This window comes from Stegastes partitus, unplaced genomic scaffold, assembly GCF_000690725.1.
Source record: "Stegastes partitus isolate 25-593 unplaced genomic scaffold, Stegastes_partitus-1.0.2 Scaffold2502, whole genome shotgun sequence".
In the NCBI taxonomy this organism is placed as follows: domain Eukaryota; kingdom Metazoa; phylum Chordata; class Actinopteri; family Pomacentridae; genus Stegastes; species Stegastes partitus.
In genome coordinates, this window is record NW_007580233.1 from 33,232 (window position 1) to 44,467 (window position 11,236).

At 39.3% G+C, this 11,236-nt stretch overlaps 2 protein-coding genes and 1 long non-coding RNA gene across 3 annotated transcripts in view; 1 reads left to right on the forward strand and 2 right to left on the reverse strand.

The window, feature by feature from the left end:
- Positions 1-137, forward strand: part of LOC103375208 (uncharacterized) — a 22,885-nt gene extending 22,748 nt beyond the window's left edge. The window contains exon 3 of the long non-coding RNA XR_521192.1: positions 127-137. This is a non-coding gene — a long non-coding RNA (uncharacterized LOC103375208). The remainder of the gene's footprint in view (positions 1-126) is intronic.
- The window catches only part of trim16 (tripartite motif containing 16), a 12,050-nt gene extending 7,520 nt beyond the window's left edge, over positions 1-4,530 (reverse strand). The window contains exons 1-2 of the mRNA XM_008305420.1: positions 4,353-4,530; positions 3,450-4,138 (exon numbers count right to left, since the gene is read on the reverse strand). Coding sequence (XP_008303642.1) covers positions 3,450-4,138; positions 4,353-4,377 — 714 coding nt within the window. The 5' untranslated portion in view covers positions 4,378-4,530. The remainder of the gene's footprint in view (positions 1-3,449; positions 4,139-4,352) is intronic.
- A 3,886-nt stretch (positions 4,531-8,416) lies between these two features.
- LOC103375210 (fatty acid desaturase 6-like) lies at positions 8,417-10,956 on the reverse strand (the record flags this gene model as incomplete). Its single annotated transcript, XM_008305427.1, has 2 exons — positions 8,417-9,297; positions 10,771-10,956. Coding segments are annotated over 2 exons (336 nt in total), but the record flags the coding sequence as incomplete, so codon positions are not given.
- Positions 10,957-11,236: the final 280 nt, after the last annotated feature.

Here is an 11,236-nt window from a genome sequence, read left to right on the forward strand (position 1 = left end):
GACGAGCAGAGCAGAGAGGAAAACCCAGAATTTGTGAAGGTTGTCAACATGTAAATAGTTAAATGTAAACAAAGAGCAAAGTGTTAACGTTAGGTTACGAAATGCAACGGCGATAAACAGGTGGAGCACATCTGCTGTTTGGAACGGTGACAAACATTTTATAACTGAACAACCAATTATCATAAATGAATCACCACTTAGTCCCAGTTTGTGTCACAAAACGATGTTCTAAAAAGCCTGGAGGAGGTTTAACAAAACTTAACTTAAGACTCTTTGAACCGTTTTGATCAGAAAACTTTAAGTTTGCTGTGTGACTGAAAACATAAACTACTGGTTTTATTTTCTAGTTCAAAACAAGACGATGTCTTTAAAAGCAGAGAGCTGGAGAGTAGAAATAGTTGAACAACAGGTTGAAGCTCTGTTTTCAGTATGTTGCAGACTAAATGTTTGAGGATGGTGGAAAAGCCTTCAGATATATCTGATTAAATATCTTTTACCTCCGAATGCACACAGGTTTCTGTTTGGTTCTGGATTTAACTGAGTATAAACTCTAAGAGGAGGATTAAACTAACAAAGGGGCAGTTACATAACGAAGTTCCGGCTGAGCAGGACCCTCATTTATTCCACTGTCTCTTCAGTTTTTCTGTGTGAAAGAACAACTTATTTTCCTTTTCACCAGCGTCTAACTCTCCACCATCAATCCCATTCTTGTTCTTTGACAGTAAAAGATTTGTTTTGCAGCACATGCGAGTCTTTTCACCTGCATTTCTTCCTGCAGTGTTTGTCTAACAGCTCCGACGAAGCGGTTTGAGGTTTTAAAGCGAAGCGCTGTGCAAATAACAGGTGCCGGCTAAAAGGCTGCAGATCTCTGCAGGAATCTGCGCCGAGATTCTTGAACTTGAGGGTTGCGGGCTGTCGGACGGAGAAGACGAACGAGGTTTCGGTCGAAGCTCGAGTTTCCAGAATGCTGCGCGTGATTTGATGACCTTCGCGGGGATCCGGAGGGAAGAATTTCTGTTTGGACTGGATTAAGTGTTCAGAGATGCAACAACTGTGATGCACTGATGGTCACGTTGACACCACGATATATATACATGTCCTCTGACGTATGAGAAGGCAACAGAGGGGTTGATTTAAGGCAACCAAACACTTCAGGTGCTGTTTAATTCTGACATATTTCACTTCCATAACACGTCTTCTTTCACAATAATAATAATAAAAAAAACATCCAAAACACTGTCAGATGTTTATTTTTCTACAATTTGTCTATTTGTGATCAAAAAGTTCAATTTTCATACATATGTTTTGTCAAAATCATTTTTTTCTTAAACTCTGAGCCACAAATCTCCACTTCAGCAGCTCCTACATTCAACAAACACGCCCGTTTTATTGATTTTTTTTTGGTTTTTATTTGGAAGGTTCTCACAGAGTCGTCACTTCTCGTATCATTCACAGTTTTTCTGATTTATGGGGCGATAAAAGGAAAACTCCCCTCCGTAAAAACCGTCGACTGCATCACGTCAATAAAACGAAACAAGAATTCTGACGCTGGTTTTACTCAGATGCAAATTAATTCAATTTTAGATATACGAGGCCTCATTTCAAGATAAGAAGTCACTGTGTCATTGTAAGTAATCAGGTTTCTGTTCGTTAAAATGCTGCCTGACTCACCTCCACTGAATCCTATTAAAGGATTATCAGTGAGCTCAAATTGCAAATTAATGCCACTCCTGTTTCTTTTCTTTTGATGCTGAAAGCTTTTATTTACTCAGCAGCTGTGAAACCTTTGCCACAGATTGAAATGTAAACTCAGCGAAGCCCGATATGAGATAAGGAGGCTTTAAGAAACCTGCCTTTGAATGCTGCTGCAGCTAACTACGGATTAGCTTTATTTTAAGTCACTTTTTTTTGTAAATCAATTAATAATTAAGTTATGAAATGTCAACAAAAAGTCATGAAAAATGTTCAAATGTGGAAAGATTAAGGCTTCAATTGTCTCTTTTGCCTGAACTGTGCTGCAAAAACCCCAAAATGTTCAATCCACAGTGAGATAAAACAGAGAAAGACAGACAAGCCTCACCGTTAGACATTGTGCTTGATGAATGATTTAGGCTGGCAGGTCCCAGAAAGATTCAAAAAGCCAAAAATAAATCTGCTTTCCTTTTTTCTCAGGACTTACTGAATATTTCCACCTCTGCATGCCAAGAGGAAAGGTTGCTGTTTGGCTGAATTAGTGCTGCACTGTGGGCCAGAAGTAATGATCTGCTCAACAATAATTCAGCTTCACGGGAAGCTAAAGATGACATTAATCTATTAAAATCCATTTTAAGGAGTTTTAAATAAAGCACACTGTAAAAAAACAAATCTGTAAACAACAACGAAAATCTGGCTGCAAGGGTGTAAGAAAAATAGTGAAAAAAAAGGCAAATATCTTTAAAACGCTGATTTCTTTCTGGGTAAAACACAATAACAGTATAATTTTATGATCACAAATTGTAAAATTCTGAATTATTATTTGTAAAAATTCAGATTTTTGATGTGAACATTATGTACACTTTAAGTCTGTTTTGGCAACATGTCAATTATTACTTTTTTTCTGTGATTTTATGAAATAATGTGTTTCAACAAAACAAGGAAAATATGTCACATAAACATTCAAAAAAAATATTTTCTATTTTACATCATCATCATTTCATTTTCATTTAACATTATTATTTAAATATCTGTACAATATATTTTTGGGCTGTTTTAAATTGCTTGTACAGTAAAACATTATAAAACAGTAAATTTCTATTTTTTAAAGAATAGATTTTAATATAAGTAACACCAGGAATAATATCAGTTAAATAACATTTTTTTTAATTTTTTTTTTTTTTTAAATATAGTAAAACTGGAATTTTACAGTCAAACAAAGCTAAAGAACAAATGACTATTTGTAAAAATATATTTTATTTAAATGGACATTATATACATTTTTGGGTTTTATATATTTTTGGTGATTTTACCAGATATTTCCTGTAATTGAACGAAACAGAGAAAATCTGTAATATATCTGCAAAATAAATATTTTATTGCTGATTTCTTGGTTATTTAAATATAGTTTAGACATCTTAAAGCAACTTATGACTAGTTTCAAAAATAGAGATTTTTGATGGACATTATTTACAGTTTTGATCTGTTTCTTCTTTTACAGCAAAAATGTAAATTAAACATTTTTAAAGTTAATTTATGAGACATTATGTATAATTTAACAAAACAGAACATCTGGCGTGTGTCTGCAAAATAATGACATTTTTATTGCTGATTTCTTGCTTATTTAAATACAGTAAAAACATTGTAGAATAACTTAATATTTATATTTTTCTTCTATTTTAAAACTTATTTTAATAGATATTATGCATAATTTAACAAAACAGGGATAATCGGTGTAATATCTGCGGACCACTTGCCTCGATGCGGCGCCGGGCCTCCTCCACCGGTACCGTGTTGTGGCCCCGGTGCTCCTCCGTCACGCAGTCCTGACAGACGCAGCAGCCGTCGGCGCAGCAGAACAGCTCCAGCGGCCACTTGTGGCTCTCGCAGGTCCGACGCTCGATGTCCCTCAGCGGCTCCACCAGACGGTGGTTCTGGAACTTGGGGTTCTCCAGGTGAGGCCGGAGGTGGGCCTCGCAGTACGACACCAGGCAGGTGAGGCAGGACTTCTGGGCCCTGCAGGGGCTCTCGATGCAGGAGTCGCACACCACATCATCGGGGCCCAGCGGCTCCTCCTTCACCTCCTCTTCTTTGGGCTCCTCGTCCTCCTTCTTGTCGTCCTCGGACTCCTTCAGGTCTTCTTGGATCTTGGTCTCCTCGGCCGCCTTCGGGTCCTGGTTCTGCTTCTCTTTGCTGCTGATCACAGGGGCCTCGGGGGCCTCGGGGGCCTCGGGGGCCCCGTTCTGTTTCTTCACACACTCTGGACATCCCTTGTCTCCGTCGACTCCGCTCAGCTCACCTGAGCAGCTGCCGCACAGCTGTTTGGATTTGGGAGCTGCTTCCTCTGCTGCTGTATCTGCCATGATTCCTCTGCAAACCGCTGCTGCGTCTGAGTGCCGGCAGTTCCTGGATCCCACTGAAGAGCCTGCGAAGCCACACCTAGATGCTGTGGACGTCAGCTCACAGTTTCAGCCGCCCGCCCCTTCAGCAGTGCAACACCCCCGCACACAATCAGACACGAAGCCGCAGGGTGGAGCTCCGGCGCTGAGCACAACACTGAGGTGTAGGGTTGCACTCCCTCACAGGCTCTGTGTTTAAACATGAACTGAAACTTACAAGTTCTGCAATCAGTAAACAGCATCTCGCCTGTTTGTACTCACCCTCTGATGAAGTCAGCGCCTGCATTGTTCCTCCGAATGATCAGACAGTCCAGATAGAGACTGAGGAAGTCATTCCTGCAGCCTTTTGTCTGCTCACCTGCTTCCTATCTCACATGCAAATAAGTGGAAAGTCCAGAACAAAATGCAAACAGGGGCTGGATCGGGCCTGAGAGCAGAAGCTGCCACCAAGCGTCCACAGATTCACTCTGATCTGGACAAAAGGTTCTTCCCCAAAAATGAAAAAAAAAAACACTGAACTGACATTTGGTTGCATGTTTGTGAGGTCACATGACACATCACATGAATCATGAGCCAATCAGATCTGACCTCACTGCTCTTAGTGGTCAAATAAACTTTGCAATTTGTCTGTCACGTTCTCTGCAACAGTAAAAACATTCATCTATTGGTGGGAAAGCTTTAAGAAAAGCAATCAGAAGAAGGGAAATTATGAGACAAGAGGCAAAATGTGAGGAAACTATTGAGTGTACAGCAGAGAAAGAACAGAACAAACTAATGAGGGTGGCACCTCCCCTATAAACACAGTTTGGCTCCGACACCGTGAGCTGTAAACTTTATCAAACTGCCTCCATTGTTTTTGTGTTTCCATGCACTGTTGTGTGACATCATGAGACGAGTGTACGGCTGCAAACAGTGACCGTCTGTTTACTCTATGTGGTAACTTATGGACTCTTCAGCGTGTAAACAGAATGCTCTTTAACATTTAACACACTGAGCCCAAGCTAACGTATTCTGATCTGTTTTTGTGACGAAGCAGCAGAAATCTAAACGACGCTGAGTCACAGAAAACCAGAAATACTAGAAAGCAGATCCGGCTGCGTCGTTTCGGGGATCTGGTTTGACTATATTTGTCATTTGGGATCAAAACTCGGCTGTTTTGACGCAGAATTTCGAGCATTTCATGTTTTCAGGCCACAAAAAAACACCTCACATGTGAAGGCCTTCAGGGATCAGTATCACTAGAAATAAAACTCCTACAGTCGTGATATTCGTTGAGGACGCAGACAGAATAGTTCTCAGCAGATTTAATATTCAAATGGATCCAGCAGAGGACTAATTATTAATCACTGGCCCTTAAAAATGAGGAAAAAAATGTGCAAAATTTTCAAACAACAGTCGTATGGGGCCACAGAAAGTTCCTCTAAGTGTACATATATAAGGATAGATCCGAATTTTCTACTAAAAATTCACCAACTTTTGATTCTCTAACATCAGCAGGATTTAATGTGAGGCAGGTTTGGTGAGACAAGGTTCCAGTTTTCTTTCATTCTGACAAAACGTGACTCGTTCAAAGAGGTTTACGATGAGAAGGCAACACGAACTGGACACTAAAACCACCAGAGACATGCAAATAAACGACGCATAATGACTCTTTTGCATTTTCCTCTGCTGCCTTCAGAGCGGCGCTGATCTCCTGCTTCACTTTTCTCGGCGTCGTCACGTCGCGTTTCGTGAGATTTATTGTGATGTCTGTTGAATAATCATCGGCTTCTCTGTTCAGAGTGTCTGCATCGAGAGAAATAAGCCGCATGCGTTGTTAAATCTCAACGTGAAGACAGTATGTTGGGAGCAGCGTGTGACTTATCTAACAACAACAAATAGACCCCATGGACACCGGTTCTACCAGAGTCCACATCAACATCTAGTCAATACAACAAACAAAGTGGAGTCTTATCTTGCCATACTTGCCACAGATCAATTCTGTTGATGTTAGACGCTTCAAAAGTTGGTGAAACGTCGACCAAAGACTGTATTTTTAGTAGGAAATATGGATCCACCCATATATATGTACACTTATAGGAACTTATTGAGGCCACAACACCACCATTCATTGCAAATTTTTTCCACTTTCAAGGACCAATAATTAAGAATTTGTCTTCTGCAGGAGCCGATCAATCGTTTGGATCAATGACAAACTATTCTGTCTGTGTCTTCATGAGATTTTATGGCTGTGGGAGTTTTGTTTCTGGAGACACTGATGCCTTAAAATGGCCTCTCAGGGTGAAAATACAAAGATGCAGAAGTCTGAAAACAACATAAACTCGTACAATTCAAGTTTTGGCTCCAAAATAATAAATAAGCAAAGTCAATATTTCTTGAATTCTGTCTGGATTGACTCTGAACTTAAAGCTGCGCTGATCAATGTTTCTATAAACGTGGATAAAATGACTATTTGTGATGTGAAAGCTGTCATTTTTCTCCCTTCAGCTCTAGAGAGCGTTTTAGCTTCTTTCAGCTCTTTGTTTTGGTCAAACTGCAGCATTACTGTTTCCTCAAACCGCTTCCAGATGCAGCAGACGGATGTTTTAGGAGAGAAAACGCTCATAAAAATGACGGAACAAAATGTTCTGAGCATCAAAACGCAGACAAACGCAGGTAGTGACTTCCTGGTGGGCACTGTGGAGCATTCAGGAGCTAAAAAGACAGATTTTATTCCCAGGAAATTAAAACAAGAGCAAGAAAGAGAGTAAATATTTGACTTAAATTTACCACGAGGCCAGACACACAAGTGTAACTGTGTTTATGGCTTCTGCTGCCCCCAAGTGGCTAAAAAAATCTATTTATGCTGCTTTAAATATCGTATTTCACCCCCAAAAAAAGGTGAAATAATGCGTTTATCGACGTGGAACAAGTGGAGTTTTCCACCAATATTAAAGGTGTTACATAAATACATCGATATATCGGAATAAAAGGCAATAAAACAAGATTGAAATCATTAAATCCACGTTAAAATTTATTCCCAGACAGAAAATAAAAACACACCGAGACACATTCATGTCCATAAGGTTTGCAGCTACAGATGTTCAGGAAATTGCATTGATGAAAACAAGTGTGTGAGTGCAGGACAGCCGAGGCCGGTCTCATGAGGCGGCGAGACTACGACTGATCGTTGTGCTTTTTATTCTGTTTGTTTCACTCAGGCTTCTGTTTTCTGGACCATCAACCATCACTTTGACTAAATCCTGATGTGTTTTTATCAGTTTTTTTCCATCCTGCAGCAGAGTTTTACTGTAAAAATGCTGAATTTAATTGGAATCAACTGAGGTTTACTTATTAATTTAAGTCGACTGTTCATTTAAACGGAGTCGTTAAGCTCAGCCCACATTAGAACCTCTCCAGAGATTTTTCTTCTTCTTCTTTGTGGCTTTTATTTTTTCTCTAGTTCTTCTGATAACGGTGAAGGTCACATTTATAATATCACAAAGTTTCCAGCAGCCGTCTCACATCCTGACTGCTACGGTGGCCCCCGATGGACAAAACACACCAGGTTAAAACTGCAAACACGAAACGAATCTAGAAACACAAAGAAACCCTCTGAACCCAAAAACCTGCTCTTTGAATTTGAAAATCATTAAAAGGACATTTATTAGACCCAGAATTTGTAAAAACAGACAGAATCGTAACTCCTGCGACGCGCAATTTAGCTTTGATTCTGGTTTTTATTTATATCTGCACGTACAAGACCTCCAAGTCCGCAGAGACGCTTTCTGTCCAATAAAAACTTAATCCGACAGCAAACATCACAGGATGCAGTAAATCACCACGAGGCCAAATGTGCTTAAAGGTCGTTGGTGTAAAAACAGCTGGAGAACGAGTAGCTTTTATGTCTTCAGAGAGAAATGAAACAACAGTACGGATGTTATGCAGAGTGAAATAAAGCCTGTAAATGATGAGGCCTCAAAACAGAATAAAATGTGATATAATAAATACATCAGCCGTCTGTAGCAGCACTCTGGTATGAACTGTGTCCACTCTGGGTTTCTCTTTATAATCATCATTATAGTTGTTGTTGTTATTATTGCTGTTGTCATCGTTACAATTGTTGTTATTTGAAAGAAAAATTAAGCATATAAAGGACTGATTTTTTCTTTTTTTAATTTATATTATTTTACACATTTTTCCTGTTTTGTTAAACTACAGATAATATCGTGTAAAAACCGGAATAAAAAGTATTAATTATGTCAGTGATTTCTGTGAAAAATGTTATTATTATTATTGGTGTTGTGCTAAGTTGTTATTTCAGCTGTTGTTGTTGTTGTTGTTGTTGTTGTTGTTGTTGTTTCTGCTTTTAGTTTTATTTTAGTATTTTTTTGTGCTGCTGCTGTTTTGGCTCAACGTGTTTGGTTCACCAGACGAAATTTTTAAAAATGAAAATAAAAAGACTGAATAAAAATTTTCATTTTAAAGGTAGAACCACAGAAACATACATTTTATGCTATTTTTCATTGTAATAATTTTCCTTTAATCTGTAATAAATCACTTCACCAATTAAAGCAACTTAACATATTAAAATCATTGATTTAAGCCTAAAAAATATCTGCACACTAGTTTAGTTATTTCTCATATAGTTTACAGTGTATGCTGCTTTTTTTATATATATTTTTGAAGCTGCAGAGAATAAATCAGCATCTTATCAGTGCGAGGCCTTGAGGTTTTTCTTGCTGCAGGTGAATATTAAACCATCTTTGTCCGTCAGAAGCAGCTGTTGGATTTGCGTCATGAGACAGACCCCAGGTCAGTTCAATCAACACAGCTCCCAACAATCACAGTCAGCTTTTGGTTTGTCTTTGTGTTAAATCATCTCTAGCAGTGCAGGATATTCATCGAGCTACTTTAATACTTTACAGAATCAGTCACGAGTGGTTAATTCATCTCCTAACGTTGGACTAAACACTGATTCAGAGTCTGTTTGTTTGTGTTCGAGGCTCAAACCTGAACACCGGACGCGTCAGAAGAAACGTTTGTGCTTCAGAGTCCGACACAGTTTCTTCCTCCGTCACTGGACGCCGACCAGCTCCGTGATGGGCGGAGCGAACACCATCAGCTCCTGGTACCGGTCGAAGAAGAGCTGCAGCCTCGACAGGTAGCCGTCCTCCTGGTAGGGCAGCTGCTTCTCAGTCAGGTACTTGGACACGACCGGCTTCACCTGGACGACAGAAACACACACAGCGGGTGTAAAAGCTAACCAGCCTGACGGGGTTTCAGGAAACAACACAGGCAGCAACAACAGCGTCTAAATGAGGAAGCTGGTGGTTATCTGGTGCCACGATGATTAGCAGAAACTGTATTTTTATAGCAACTCAGAACTGGAGGTGCTGTACGATAATAAAACAATAAAAAAGAGCAATAACATCAGAGGAGGAATAAAATGTTCAATAGATGCCTGCCTGGACATAAATGAGGCTAATGAAAGTAACTCACTGAGCTCAGCGACACTGTAAATAAAACAAAACTAAATCAACAAAGTGGATCTAAAACAGCTGTTCTACTTTAAAACGATATATAAAGAAGCAAAAGGACATTATTTAGCAGATGCTGTAAAACTGTACATTTACACTCTGTTTGTAAAATCACTGATGTTTGATGCAGACATTATTGACAGTTCTGACCACTTGTATTTTACAGTCAACAAGTAAATCAACACTTTCTTTTTCTCAGATTTTACACAGATGTTGTTTTCACGCAGGTAAACATCTTTTATTAAACTTTCCTTGATAAAAGCCCACAAATATGCTCGTGTAAAATTAAGGCAAGAAACTCAATTTTAAATCAAAAAATAACTATATTTTTATGTTATTTCACATTATTTGGGGGCGTCTGAGCTGATAAAATATGACCCTCTTTTTATTTTTAAGCTGTATTTTTCAGAGTGACGTTACTGGCATCCCAAAGCTGCTGAGTTAACAGCAAAAGTTAAAGTTTGTTACCTTTCTAACCGTTTTATGCGTTTACTTTTTAATCTGCACATTTCACACATATTTAAACGTTCCATTGGGAATATAAACGACTAGTTCAATCAGTCTAATATATAATTTTAATAATAGTGTGCTGCTGACCTCAACACGTGGACAAAGATCCTGAGCGTGGAGGATGAGTGACCGGAGAGAAATCCTGTTGGTCTTTTCATACTTTCATTATTATTATGAAATATTTACAGGAAACAGTTTCAGAAAAAATGCTCAGAAAGTGGCACAAATGAACACAACCTGACCTCAAACACTGACTCCAGCTTTATGTCAGACTCTTAAATAACTGACCTTCAGCTCTTAAAAAGCTCAGAAGATTTAAAATTTAACTGGAAAACTCAAATAAACTCTATTATTATCAATACGATCACATTCATGTCTGTTTGTAGTAAACACTTGCTTAGTGCACTTTTTGCTTTATTAATCAGTAAATGCTGTTTTTTCACACCACTGGGAATTCTGGCTGCTCTTCACGACCGCAGTGGGACATAAATAAACGATTCACTCATTATCTGCGGCTCTGTGGTGTTTACATGAGAAGCTGAACTGACATCAGGCTGCTGCATTCTTTCCTTCCCGCCCAGCGGCTCTTGAAACTATGTGGAAACCGACGACACGAAGCGATTTATGGCCCGAACTCGTGGAAGTCTCACCTTCAGACACATGTTGTCGGACAGGAAGGGGAAGAGGTGATGCTCCACGTGGCAGTTGATGAGCGAGTGTCCGAACATCCAGTCCAGCAGCGGGTTACGAGGAAGGTTCAGGACTCCGTGGGTCATCTGGTAGATCCTCTTCGGACGGCGCGTCGGAGAAAACATCGGCAGACCGATGTGCTGCAAACACAAGGAGGTTTGTTAAGTCTCTGTTGGATGGACACGACAACAACGCCCTGGTCAGAGGGTTTGTTTCATGTTTATGAGTTGAGACGTGTGGAAAATACTCTGCAGTGGCTCAACAAATTAGAAAAATCTAAATTATATTTAATTAAAAAAAAACACCTCCACAGAATTGTGCTGAGGGAAAATTAAAAGTCTAAATATTATGATGACAGTTTTCAGTGAATTTATTTTTCCATGAAGCCTCCAGCTGCACGGTCCAGTGCAGAAGTTTAAAAACACA